Raw genomic sequence first — 13,895 nt, 5'->3', positions numbered from 1 at the left:
CATTCTTCCTCCGGAGGCTCTGTCCGAGCTGCCTCCATTTGGAAACGAGATGGGAGGCTTGGGAGGCCCAGCGGAGCTCGAGTTCTTCCCCCTCACTTCCCCGCTATTTTTATCTCCCGTTAGAGCTCATTTCCTTTCTGGTGCCTGGTTATTTTCTCTTTGAGGTTTTCTGTTGTTTGTTTATTTGGCCGTATCCTCCCTGCTCCCTCCCCGGCGAGCTGGGTGGCTTTTCCTTCGCTCCTGTGTTCTTTCCAAGCGCCACGGACGCAGCCCAGGGGTTGGCAGCAGTGCCACGTGCAGTCACGAGATGGCCCTGGCGCACGGCGGCGGCTTCGGCACGTGTTGCCTTCACCATCCGTGTGTCAGCACCAGCTCCCAGTTAAAACCAGTCATTTCCTTGCCTTTCTGCATGCTGCAGGTGGGTGGCAGGTCTGGCTGCAGAGCATGGTGGCCAGAACACATCCCCACCTCTGAAAGTCCATGTGAGACTCCTGCTGGGCAGCCAGGAAATATCTGAGGTTTCATCCAAGTTTTGCTCTTCTCCGCTGTGCCTGCAGCAGGTGCTGGGACGCCCTGTGGCCACAGGTGTGCAGAGAGGGTCTTGCTGCCTCTTTAGCCCTGGAAACCGGCTTTTTTTCCTCTCCAAGGGAGGACTCGGTTTTCTTGGCGCCCCGCAGCTGATTTCTGAGCAAGGTGTTAAGTTTTCCGTGTTGGGGTTTGCTTGTTTTTCATTTCGCAGATTTTTCCAGTCCTTATTTGTCAGTCTTCGTATCCCCTTGGGAGAAGCCTCTGGTGGATGGCGAATAGTTAAGCGCAGAGCCGAGGGTGAGGGAGGGCTCCTGCTCCCGGTGATTGATTGTGTTTTTATCTCTGTTTCTGGAGCCAGTGTAAATGGGCTGCTGAAGCACTTTCCACTCAAGATGCGTGTTGGTGTTGCCTTAAATCTGAATCCCGCCGGACAAAGACGAAGCACATCTGAAACGGGCCGTTTGGACGAGGAATGCTGCTATATGAGGAACGTGTTACGCAGGCTCGGGGCTGTTTTACATGCCGTTCCCGGCTCCTTTGGAGCAGAGACACGGAATTGCTCGTGGGCTGCGTCACAACGTGCCGCTGCCGAAGGCGCCACGGCGTTAGCGTTGGCAATGGGAAGTGGACAAATCCTGCCATTAATATTTAAACACCGCACAAATCCCGTTGTTTGCTCTTAAATGTTTATCCAGCTCCCCGGAGTAATTGGGTAGCCCATTATCTGCCTGCTCGTGTTGCATGCGTAGGAATCTGATATTACCACCCTCCCTATGAATCTTTTATGCGAGAGCAAAACAAATTTACAGGCGCAGTTAGATTGTATTTGGCGTTGTGGGATTTGCGTTACTAATTTGGCTGCGGTCAGAACCCAAACGTGAAACGTGCTCAGCGCGGTGCGTGGGAGGAGGAGGTTTTTATTTAGCTGCGCGTCTCGCCGCGCTGCTGGCGAGCAGGGTAGCCCTGGGCAAGCCGCGGAAGTGACGCCCTTTGCTTTGCGCCTTGCACATTCCTTAGTTTTGACCCCTGGATGCGTGGCCCTGGCGAGGGGCCTCCATAGTGCTCCGTGTCCTCCAGGTCGCTCCGGGTGCTGCCAGGGGACCCTATGGAGGCGGCTGATGGCCAGGCTTGTTGCTGGAGCTGGGAGGTGCAGCCGGGTCACGGGAGGAGGATCCGAGGAGAGCACGAGCGTCGCGGCCGCTGGAGCGATGGTGTCCAGATACGGACCTGGGGTAGACTGATTAGTCAGCGGTTCCCCATGCGGGATAATTGCCGGCTTGTCTGCCTTTTATCCGCGAGCGGGAGCGGAGATAAGGATAGGGCTGAGCTGGGGGGAAAGAAAAGGTCCGGGAAAGCTGCACGGTGCTGCGGACAGGGTGACCTGTCCCCACTGCGCACGGGCCCTCGTGGCCAGGCTGGCCCGGGTCACGTGCGTGCGGGTCCCTCCTGCGCAGCGAGGGGCTCCGGGCGGGAGCCCATGTGCGCATCCAACGGCTGCGATTTTCCCGTCCGCTGCTTCAGATCCCGGCCCAATTACATTGTGCTGTCGACTATAAATCATTGTGCAGCAGGAGCACCGTCGTCCTCTCCCTGCAGCGTGGCACAGGCTGTGCCCAGGGCGTGCTGGAAAGGCTCTGGGGCAGTGATTGTTAGCAGAAATTAAAGGAATTTTGTAAAGGACATTAAATACAAATAGCTGTATCTTATCAGGTCAGGAGCGTTCTCAGCCTCCGCCAGCGGAGCGAAACCCCTCGGGTTGATGTCCTCTTGTTTATAAGCCAAGAAGAGACAGCTGCCTGGCTGAGCAGACGTCCTGCAGTTCGCTTTTCCTGCAGCTCCGTGTCTCCTGGGAGGTGCTGGGCACCTCTGAGCACTCAGTGCCACGTGGGGCTGGACCCTTGATGCCCCCCAAGCCATGGGGTGAAGGAGCAGCGCCTTGGCAGCAGGCAGCCCCGAAAGCAGAGATGTCAGCTTCCTGCGCGGATGCCGTTGTGCAGGAAAGACATCATTAAGATTGAACTGGAGGCATCTCAGCTGCAGCTTTCCCATGGCTGTTGCCGTGCTGACCCCTTGCTGGAGAGGAGAGGTGAGGAGAGCAGAAGGTTCAAGCCGGGCAATGTGTGTTCTGACCGCCTCCAGCCCTCCTTGTCACCGCTTTTCGCCGAGCAGTTTCTGCAGAGCTGAGGTGCTGTGTTCCTGTTGAGCACCAGAGCGCAGAGATGCCAGCGGTTCTTTGCAAAGTCGCAGCATCCGTCAGTGCCTTTCATCAAGCTGTCATGGGAAAATCAGAAGGGTTTTCATATAAATAAATAAATAAAAAGGAGAGGGGGCATTCAGTCCCCAGAGGTGTTTTGTTTGGTTGGGTTTTTTTTTGTTTTGGTTTTTTTTTTTCGGTGATTGAGGACGACAGCAGCACCATAGTGCTAAAAATATCTCTAGGTTTAAAGCCTTCCTCTGGCACTAGTGCTCTTCAGAGTGCAAACCCAGGTTGTACTGGGGTGGGCCTGGCTGCTTGGTGGCAACTTGCTGCTGTGCTGCCATAGCCACAGTGCCCACCCTTGCCATGTGGCCACAGAGCCCATCAGCCCTCAGCAGAGGTGGATCTGTTTGTTCCTGCTGTCTGGATCACTGTCCTCACTGCTGTAAATTCAGTTGTCTCTTTTTCCTCCCTCCCCATTCCCCCAGGTGCTCCCGACCCCACGGCAGGGGCCAGTATCGACGATGAGAACTGCTGGCACCTGGATGAAGAGCAGGTCCGAGAGCAGGTGAAGCTGTTCCTATCTCAGGGAGGGTACTACGGCTCGGGGAAGCAGCTCAACTCCATGTTTGCCAAGGTGAGGAGGTCTTGCTGCTGCTCTGTTCCGTGCGTGGCACCAGCTCGCTCAGTATAAGCCAAGCTGGGAGCCCGTGCCCCCAGCACTGGCCCGCTGTGTGGGTTGCTCTAATCCAGCCATCCAGGCAGGCCTGCCTTTGCTCAGCCTCTCTCCAGGCTGATCCTTGCTCCCTGAACTGGGGTGGCAGAGATTCCCAAGGGCTTTTCCCCCATCTCCACACCAGCTATGGTGCAGGGGAGTTGAGTCCTGCCATCTGCAGAACTGCTCTGCACCTCAGAGAGGCTCCGCTCTGTCTTTGCACAGGGTCCTGCTTCCAGGTTCCTGGCCCTTTGGGCCCCGTCAAAGCGTAGGGTGTCGCTGGTACCCACTGGTTGCTGACCACCCAGATCACGGCCTCTGTACAGATGTCATCTCTGCAGGGGACCTGGTTTGTCTCACAAGGGACCTTCTCTCTGGCCCGTGCAGGTGCGGGAGATGCTGCGCATGAGGGACTCCAACGGGGCCAGGATGCTGACGCTGATAACGGAGCAGTTCATGGCCGATCCTCGGCTCTCCCTCTGGAGACAGCAGGGGACAGGCATAACGGAGAAGTGCCGGCAGCTTTGGGATGAGCTGGGTAAGTTGTGGAGAGCCAGAAAAAGACTGAACATTCTGCGCTGTTGGGACAAGCTTGTGTTCAGTGTGCCACCAAAAACCTTTACTGAGGCCTAGAGTGCTGGTGGTGGTGGTCCATGGGGACTGGATATAGCCTGGACACAGAAGTGCCATTCCCACGGGAATGGTGATCCCAAAGGGGAGAGGCAGATTCTTAAGCTGTGTCCTGCCTGACCAGCTTCTGCCCAGTGTGTGTTCCTGAGGTGAGTGGGGAAGGGTGGCCAGAGCAGAGCATGGCTTCAAAACGAACATGCTGTGGGTAATTGCGGTTAATTTTGGGTAGGTATCTCAGGCACTGGCTCAGCTGATTGATACCGTGATGCTATTAGGAAAATAAGACCATTCAGATGACATGGGCCAGAAGGGATTGGTTCTGTGGCAGAGCTTTGTACAAGGAAGACCTACGCATGTGTTATGCCCTTTGGTATGGAGGAGATTGCTGAGAAAATCCCTTAGGAAAGTGGAGGGGAAGAACAGTCCATGGAACACAGTAAGTCCTTCAGCCAAAGGGTATCTGGTAAAGTACCTCTCCACGCTCACCCTGTTCTTATAGTTTTCCTTAAATATGTGTCCCTGCCTGCTGTGGGAGGTGGGATAGCTGGTAGAAGGGGCTTTGGATTGAGCCTTAGGAACCATATTTATGGTAGGAGTTCCTGGAATTATTGATTCAGGGGCCATCACTGTCCAGAGCAGTAGTATCATGTGTGGCTGGAACAAAATGACGTAGCTTGAAAATCCCTGCTAGAAAATCACCCTGCTGTGAGCAGTGCGCTCCACAGAGCGCTTGATAAGTGACCATCAGCCACCAGTTTGTTTTGGCTTCCAAAACATCCTTATCCCGCTCTCTGTAACGCGGTGGGTCAAGGTGGAGACGCTCTCCCGTGGAGCCTTCTCTCTGCGCTGTTCCAGAACGGGGAGAAACTCCAGCTGAGACTGCAGCCCCTTGTCCTGACTGCTGAACCAATGCAAACAGGGCTGTGAGATCTGGAAAACTGGCCAAACGTTGCGGAGAAAGGGCCGGGAAGGGCCAGGCTGCCTCATGTCTGCTTGAGGTTCCCTAGATGGAAATTAGCGTGTTGGCCCTGGAGCGCTGATCCATGCTTGCCTGCCAAGAAGATATTTCCAGGATTTTGGGATGCTGCAGCTAGATGGCTGGATGCACAAGAATCCCAGGGAGGTGGCCAAATCCACCAAGCCAAAATTTCCACACGGAAGAAAGAAAACACATCTGTGAAATGTGGATATATGGAGGTCTAGGCAGGCCTGGAGGCAGGAAGCAGCTTGCCGGGAATTACAAGTTAGTTGGCCCAAATTCAAACTAGACATCCAAGCCACGAGGCCTCCCTCCTTCCCAGCATAGGTCAGGGCTAAGTGGTCAGTTTTTAGTCCTCGCCTAACTGTGCAAGGAGCTGTTTGGGTTCAGTTCGCTCAGCAGTGTGCGGGGGAAAGCAATATGTGTCCCGATCAGCAGATGGCAAGATGGCTGGGGAACATCAAGTCCTAACGAGACAGGGTTGGTGTGACAGCAGGTGAAACGTGGTGCCAGCCAACACACGTCAGAGAAAACGGCTCGCCTGGCGTGGGCAGCTGGGGAGAGCTGGGCACCGTCGTGCAGGGAAGAAGCCCCTGCAGAGAGCAAGGGGACGGTGCAAGCAGTGACCCAAGGCGGGATGAACAGGGGGATTCTCAGGACGGAGATTCATCCGACTCGTTAACAAGCTCCTGGGGTGTTTGGCCCTGCACAACATTGGCTCAAGGAACAGAGCATCCCATTAAGAGGAGGGGTGGAAACACGGAGGCATGAGGAGGAGCAAGAAACTGGTGACGTTCACTGGTACCAAATCAGCAGCGTGGAGATGGCAGGCAGTGCCGAGAGCCTTCCCAGTGCTGGGGGACACGTCGCAGGTCATGTCCTGCTCCCCCGGCCAGGGCCAAGGGGCGCCCAGCAAGAGGACACCCGTGTTCAGCTGTGGCGTTACGAGATGCTCAAAGTGGGGCCCTGTGAAATTATTTTGGGCACATGTTTAATAATTAATTGTTGATTTATTTATTTTTTTCAGTTATTTTTTTTTAAAACTGCATTGCAGACTTGTGGGGGATTGCAAGCAGATTAGCCTCAAAGAAGATTGTGGATTTATACTGGGTAAAATGTAAAGGATTTTGCAGGCTTTCAAATTAATAAAGAGAAGGGAAAAAAAGGATTTTTTTTTCCTTTTTTAAAAAGAGTGGCAGGGGGACACCATGATTTGGTGGTGCATGTGCTGCAAGCTGCACATCTATTGCACCGTCTGCTGGGGAGCCAAAGGACAGACCTGTTGGGCGGAGAGCTGGGCGGCGTGGGAGTGTTTGCCCTGGCGCATTAGGACTTACCATTAAAGCCTAATTACGAAAAATAGACGAAAAACCAGCTGAAGTGCAGCCTGACCTTAATCTGCCTGGAGAGGGGTTTATTTATCTCGGCCACTTGTTTACAGTGGGGAATTTCAGCAGATTAGGCTGGGGAAGCAGCCCTGTGGGAAAGGGGAGAATTTCTTTGATGCTTTGGAAGCGGCAGGGCAGGAGGGGAGCGCTTGTCCTCTGCGGGGCCCAGCCCGCTGGGCGGGAGGCTCCGGTGACCCCTCTCCCTCCGCAGAGCCCCCTAAGCAAAAAGCAGTTTTGTTTAGGGCTCGGCTTAATCGTGATCTGCTCTTGTGTTCCCCATTAACCTTGTGCTGTCGGGAAGTCTGGGGGAAGGTTTGCGCAGCGCGTGGGCAGACGCAGGGTCTGACCCGGCTCAGCGTATCAGCCCGCGGACAGGGTCACTGGTGCCGGCAGCTGATGTCACTTAATTAAAAGGCTCGGAAAAACCTTTTTTTCCCCCCATTTCCCAGATAGCTACCATGGCAGTTTGCCGCTGAGGCAGATGTGAATCCCTTTCCCACTGGCTTGCCATGTCCCCTCTTGCAGATTAGAGTCCAGGGAGGGCTGAAGGAGCTCAGGGGCTCCCAGAATAGCCTGCCAGGTCATGAGGGTCGTGGTGGGGCTGCGGGAGCCAAAACTCGGGCGGGCTCATCAGGCTCCTGGAAGCCGGAGCCTCGTTCCTGCCTCTCAGCCCAGCACCCAGCTGGCCCTCGTTGCCTCCCAGCTCTCCGAAGCAGCTCCCGAGTCAGAGTCTTGAGGAGAACCTCATGTGCAGGGCCTGACGTGTCACCGGGGCCGTGTCCGCGCAGGCTTCCCTGCAGCCCCGAGGCTCTTCCGCAGCCCTGGTTGTCTCGAAGGCTGCGCAGGGCACAGATGGGGCCCTTGTCCTGCTCTCCTGTTGCGGCTCCGGGCAGGATAATGCCGCTCTGTTCCTTTTCCCTCGCGGGCGTTGTGGTGATTAGGCGGAGGCTGAGGCTTGGCCTCTCGTGCTACCGTGCTGTAAGTTGCTGCTCTGTAGTTGCTGCTAAGCCACTTAGTGGAGCATACTTGGCATGTAGTTTCCAGCAGCAGGGAAATGCCCGGCTTCACATTCCAGTCCCACGAAAGCACGTCTGTTTGCAGCAGGGAGATAAGGGCACAGGAGTCACTCCGCTCTGCAAGGGCCTCCCCGGAGCCCTGTCCATGAAGGAGAGCTGCTGCCCCCTGCCCTGTGCTATGTGACTGACTTCAGGGCGGCTTTAAAAGGTTCTTGCTGACTTCAAGGCAGCTTTAAAGGGTTATTGGGTGTTGTTTGGTAGCCAAGCTGGCTAGTGTGCCCTTTCCTGGGTGCAGTACTGCAGCTACCGTCTGTGTTTCGATGCCCTACAGTCTCTCCCGCTGAGCCAAGCTGCTGAGCATAGTCCGAGTTTGCCTGGCCCTTGTGCACCGTGTGATAACGTCGGGCTGGGTTAGTGACTGAAACCACCACGTGAGCACCCAGGCAGAGCGAAAGCTGCTCTCGGTGAATTGGGAGGGGATGGTTGGGTTCAAACCACACGTTGCTGTGGGTGAAAGGTTTCCACTCAGTCCTCGAATGTGGGAATGGGGGCAGTTTGGCAGCAGCCCCCGGAAGGCAGCTGCGGCCAGCTTGGAGACTGTCCTCAGGGGCATTTGCAGGGTAAAATGGGAAGAAGATGAGAATACAAGTGACTTCATGGCAGTTCCAGGGCCTGAGAGTGATGGGGAGGAAGTGGATGGGAGTTACCAGGACTTGCATCTCCATGTGTCACACCTGCTCCTCTTGCAGCGCCAGGTGATGATGTTTGTGCTCTGTGAGCTGCTGCAGCCCTGCTCGAAGCAGGAGAGTGGCCCGGGTTTGCTTCGCAGCGCCCGTGTCAGCCCTTTCTGATGAAAGCATTAGTTGGATCTGAATGCTAACGTACCATCCTGGGGCCTGGCTTTGCCTCTCGTGGTGCACAGCACCTCCCCTTGCAGGAGCCTCGTGCCGCGGAGCGCTCCCGCCTGCAAGACAGCAAGCCAAACTTCAGGTTCCTCTGCTGCAGTCTGGGGGCTACTGGAGCTTAAAAAAGAGGAAGGGAAAAAAAAGAAAGGAGGAAAATACACCAAATCTCCTTTTTAAATAGCTGAATGCAAATGGCCCGAAGAACAATGGCAGATGAAATAGCATTCGGAGCGGGCTTTAAACCGCTTGGAACGTGGGTAGGATCAAAATCAGGTTAGTCTTTGGAGATACAGACTCTGCAGCTTGCCAGGGTGTTTTTAAGCATGCTTTGATGTGTAGTTCAAACACTAGATTTGTCCTGGCAGACAGCACTCACAAATTCATACACAGACGATCGCTTCCTCCCACCTCCTCGCTATCGCCCATCTCATGAGATTATAATTTAGCCTCATTAGAGCCGAGTTTTACTTTTAAATAAAAGCTGTCTAAATCCCCCTCCTGGGTGTGTGCATTGTGTTGCGGAGAGTTTATGGGCGCCGCCAGAACGTCCCTGGCTTCCGTGAAAGCACGAGAGGGGCAACGCAGAGGCCGGGCGGCGCGGGAGAGCTTTGCCGCGCGGGGTCAGCCCGGCCCGTGCTTTATCTCCCTGCTTTGTTTAGGGGCGCTCTGGGTGTGCGTGGTGCTGAACCCGCACTGCAAGCTGGAGGAGAAGTCCTGCTGGCTGCGGCAGCTGCGCAAGTGGGGCGAGATGGACGTGTGTCCCCTGGAGGATGGCAATTACGGCAACGAGCTGCCCAACATCACCAACGCGCTTACGCAGAGCTCCACTCACAGCCAAGGTGAGTCCGGGCTGGGCGCAGTGGGAATCCACCCGCGGCTACAGAGCTTGGGTCCAGGTTGGAATTTGCCCCGGAGCTACCTGGGTTTGTTGCCAGCTCCTGCAGGCCAGACCTTGTTGCTTTAGCTAGTCTGTCCTGGCCCCAGCGGGGTAAAACTTTCCATTTGCCACAGGAAAGTTTCCCTAAGCGACAAATGTTTTGGCTCACTGGGCTTTGAGTGATGTCTTTTAGAAGTTTGTCTTTCATGGCCTTCTGGGTTGCTCCATTTAAAGCTCATTTCGTGCCCCTCTGCAGTGCCCAGAAAGGCAGGTCAGGCTCAGCACCTCGCTTGCATAGACGAAATTCGGCACCGCGGAGTCCTGGCACGTGGACGCGTGCGAGTGCTGAGCCCTGGCTTGGGGCTGCTCCTCCTGACGTCAACGGGAAGCCTACCCGGGGCTTCGTAAGGAGCAGAGCGAGTCCCTGCAAAGCGGATCACAGGGAAAGGAGACCCCTGCACGGCGCAAAGCTGTGAGGAGGCATCAGGACATGCTGGGCAGGTGACCCCGTCCCTGGCGGGCGCAGAGCAGGGAGCCCTGCTGGGGCTGACGCTCCCGTGGCTCCGGGCGCCACTCACCCCGTGGCTGTCACAGCCCAGCACGTTGACATCCCTCCTTTCTCTTCTCATCCCGCAGATGATGTTTTGGGGACACAGAGCGATGCAAAACACTTTACGGGCTCTGATTTTAGCGGTGCTCGAATGTTGGATTCCGGGCTGCCCCTTGGGTGCGTTTAGCAGCGTTTTGAGCATAAAATCACATTTAAAGGCTGTTCTAATGACTCGAGAGCTCGAGAACACATAGACCTGGGTGAAGAGGTACCCAGCCAGCGTGGGCCCGGAGCTGAGCCCTGCGAACCTTCGCTGTGCTGAGGATGTCAAGCCCCATGGTGGTGCAGGACCCTTTCCAGCTGCTGAGCTGGGCTCGAGGCTCTTCTCTTCAAGTGGTAGCTGGAGCGGCTCAGTAGACGAGTCATTACCCAGGGCTGCTAAAAGCAGTTCAAGTGCAGGGCACAAACGAAGCACCTCAGTTGTGGGCTTGTTCATTAGCGCTAAAATATTTTCTTGACCTCTGACAAAGCATTTGATCCCTTTATATTTAAGCACTTTTTCTCCCCCCACTTTCCTTTTGCCTGCAACAGACATTAATTGAAACTTACTGCTCTTACAGTGCCTCCATCTGCTCCGCTGTAATTGGTCTTGGGTGTATTGCGTGCCGCCGGAGCGGGAAGGCGACGGGGGAAGGCAGCCGTGCAGCGAAGGCCGCTTCGCTCTCCGGGGTGTGATTAGTGCTCTGTGCTGCCCCACGGCCACCGCTCGGGACAGGGACCAGCCCGACCCCCTCACAGCTCAGGGCTCGTCGGGCCCCGCGTCCTCCCAGCATGGCCTCGCTCCGCGTCCTGCACCATTCCTGGCTCCGGCGCTCCCAGCTCCGCCAGGGATTCGCTCCGGCGTTCAAGGCCGGTCGCGGGGGCGAAGCAGCTCACGTTTTCAGACATGCAGAGACTTTCCAAAGCGCCTCTGCTGCTCAGCCCGTGCCCAGAGCGGCCCCTCATCCCTCTGCTCCTGCCTGGCCAAGGCAGGTGCTGGAAGCGGAGCTGCTCCTGGAGGTGTCCCGGGGTTAATGGTTGTGAATACACAAATACTGCTGCAAATTGTTGCCAGCCTCTTTTATTACTGAAAGATAATGGCTGCTTCCTGAAATCCTTCCTGTTAAAATAAACCTGCTGGCTCAGGAAGGATTGCTTCAGTACATGGGAACACCTGTTTAATTTCTCTCCACCTCAGGGTGCCTGCAGCATTCAGGCTAATTGCTTGTTGCTATCGTTTCCAGAGTGTGTTTATCCAGCCTCCCTGGTTCGGCTTTGAGCAGAGCCTTTTGTTTTCCCCTCTTGAGTTCAGTTAACTCGGTCATCTCAAGGGCTGCAGGACCCACTGTTGAGCGCTGCCCCGTGCGTGGGGCTGCCTGCTCTGCAGCCTTTTCTGTTGCCATGTCCCAGCATGGCCAGGCCAGGGGCAGGGGAGCCTCCTTCCCGCACCCTCCCTGCGGGATTTGTCCGGCCAGAAAGACGTTCTCGTTCTGCCCCAACATTCCTGCGTATGCCTGCCTGCTGCTGCTCAGCAGCGCTGTCCAAGAAAAATGATGGCCCAAGGGAAAGCTCAGCCCAGAAGAGCCAGATGAGGCTGTTGCCTGAATCACTGGAGAGCCGGTAGTGACTAGAATAGGCAGCATTTGGATTTACCGCTAGCATCAGCCCGGGTGTGTGGGCAGAGCCCTCTGTCCCCCGCGTCAGCAGGGCCACATGGATAGACGTGCATGCAGGAAGCAGACTGTTCCCTTTTTGCTTCCCTTAATGCAGAGCAAGTTGTGGTGTTTTGGATTGCATAATAACAGAGCAGCCCTCGCTAGCTGTGAGTAACGGCAGTTTCGTTCCCGAGCAGCCTGGCTGCAAACACGGGCACGGGCAGGTGGCCGCTGCAGCGCTGCGGGGTTGGGGATGGTGCCGTCTCCTCCCTTCCCGGCCCTCTCGCCTGCTCTATAGCGATTCCCGGGAAGATGGTTCCTGGGAACAGGGTGCGCCTTGCTGTCACAGATCCCTTTGCGAGCCCGGTGCTGCAGTGTGGGTTTTGTTGAGGCAGCAGCTTCGTGTGTGACAGCCGATTAGCAGGAGGCGGATGGGGCCGGCAGTGGGTCCTTGCGGGAAGGACTCGCCGCGTCTCAGTTGTCCCTGTGCTCCGAGCCGGGAGCAGCGCTGGCTGGGCTGTTCCCAGCTAATATCCCTCACCATCACCGTGAGCATCCCGGAGCTGGACACGAAGGGTCCCCTGCAGGAGCCATCCACCGGTGGATCCCGCCGCTGCCCCGAGGCGCTGATGCTATTTCTTTTTGCAGACTCCCTGGCCAGGCCCAGACGAACCGTGTTCACCCGTGCGATCGAGGGCTGCGACCTGCACTGGCAGGACAGCCACTTGCAGCGCATCATTAGCAGTGACTTCTACGTGTCTCCCTCGTACCAGCGTGAGGGCGAGAGCCTCCTCTTCAACGCCCAGGGGCAGCCGCTGTGGCTGGGTAAGTGCGCAGAGCTGTGGCCCAAGTCGCTGGCGCTGGAGCTCTGATACTCTGCGTCCTTCCTCCCCGTGCAGAAAGCCAGTGGTCTTCCTATTTGCAAACAACTTCATCCTAGATTGAAGGCACGTCCCTGCCCTTCGCCTTAAGAATAGGATGAGCAGCAAGGCCCAATTTTTAGGTGCTTGTTCGTATCCCCCTTTCTTGTGTGTTCCCTGTGGGTGATGCTTGCAGTTTGGAAACCCCATTTACGGAGGTGGCTGTCTGCATTTTCAATGCTCTCTGACCTCTTTCAGAAATAGGAATGATCCCTTCCCATAACTTTAGATTTTCTGTATTTGCCTTTCCCCCTCCCCCACCTCTCTTGGTTGGACATTTGCAAGAAAATGGGATTTTCGCTGCTTACTATGCAGCATGTCACGTCATCTGCTCCTGTTCACTTCTCAGTTGGTCATAATCCTCTCCACAGTTGCTTGTGACTTCAGGTGAGCAATGAGCAGCAGGAGTGGATGAATTTCTAGGCAACTGTGAGTCTTGTGGAGAGCTCGCACAACTGTTCCTAATAATAAAACACCAGGTAGAACAGCAGAAGAGACACTGTTTCCGCAGAACTCGCTCCATGGAGCATCAAGGAAGCAGTTCAAAATGTCATCCCAAATCTGCTGGTTCTTGCAGCACGGTGCAGACACACGTTGCCTTATTGCATATATCTCCTGTGTAACGAGAGCAGAGAGGTGTTGGAGGAGATGGAGAGAGGTGGCTGCATGAGCACCAATGAAAGCAGACTGTAAAGCGGGCAGATTTTAGGAGAGGTAAGAGGCAGGGTTATAACAGCCTGTGTTTGGCTCTGTGATGTTACAGCAGGGGCACATAAAAACACTTCTAATAGATGATACCAGGTTTGTGGAGGTCAGAGTTTAGGTACTGCAACAGCTGCTGCAGGTTGAGTGTGATGGGAGTCCCATTAGTATTCCTGGGAAGCATCCATGCCACGAGTGGTGAGTCAAACGGCTTTACGCAGGAGCAGGAGTTTAAGTGGGTGCGGGGAAGATAGCAGAAAAAAATGTCCAGAAAACAGGCTGTCAGGTTCTTTCCCCTTTCAGTAACACCCCAGGGGGTTCTGCATTTCCCTGGCTCAGCTGTGCCCATGTTTGACCTTCCCTTGCAGAGCACGTCCCGACAGCCTGTGCCCGGGTGGATGCGCTGCGCTCCCACGGCTATCCCAGGGAAGCTCTCCGACTGACTGTTGCCATAATTAACACCCTGCGACTGCAGCAGCAAAGGCAGCTGGAAATATATAAGCATCAGAAGAAAGGTATGACCGGGGCTACTGCAGAAGGATCCTATGGTTCTGGCTGGTGGTACAGAGGCTTGAGAAGGTTCTCTCCACCCCAGACAGTGATGCTGGCCCGGACTGCTCACTCCCTAGAAGGACAAATCGATGCACGTGGTTGAAGCAAACGGTGTTGGTACCCACGTTCAGGTCAGAGGGGAGCCCAGGAACACACGAGGCCTCTATTCTGCTGGAGAAACCCTGTTTGTGTTGCCATGTGTGCTGTGTGCAGGGGCTGTGCAGGTGATTGCAGGTGGTGCC

The 13,895-nt window shown here is 55.6% G+C and overlaps 1 protein-coding gene across 1 annotated transcript in view; it reads left to right on the top strand.

Annotated features, from left to right (window-relative positions):
• ZSWIM5 (zinc finger SWIM-type containing 5) overlaps positions 1-13,895 on the top strand; it is a 92,184-nt gene that overhangs the window by 69,934 nt on the left and 8,355 nt on the right. Inside the window, exons 3-7 of the mRNA XM_026033477.1 lie at positions 3,214-3,362; positions 3,828-3,978; positions 9,018-9,197; positions 12,128-12,304; positions 13,470-13,616. Of these exons, the coding sequence (XP_025889262.1) occupies positions 3,214-3,362; positions 3,828-3,978; positions 9,018-9,197; positions 12,128-12,304; positions 13,470-13,616 (804 nt within the window). The remainder of the gene's footprint in view (positions 1-3,213; positions 3,363-3,827; positions 3,979-9,017; positions 9,198-12,127; positions 12,305-13,469; positions 13,617-13,895) is intronic.

The sequence above is a fragment of the Nothoprocta perdicaria genome, unplaced genomic scaffold (genome assembly GCF_003342845.1).
Source record: "Nothoprocta perdicaria isolate Ctin4 unplaced genomic scaffold, notPer1 scaffold_0, whole genome shotgun sequence".
NCBI classification, from domain to species: domain Eukaryota; kingdom Metazoa; phylum Chordata; class Aves; order Tinamiformes; family Tinamidae; genus Nothoprocta; species Nothoprocta perdicaria.
Note: the sequence above shows the minus strand (reverse complement) of the source record. Positions and strands in the feature narration are given on the sequence as shown.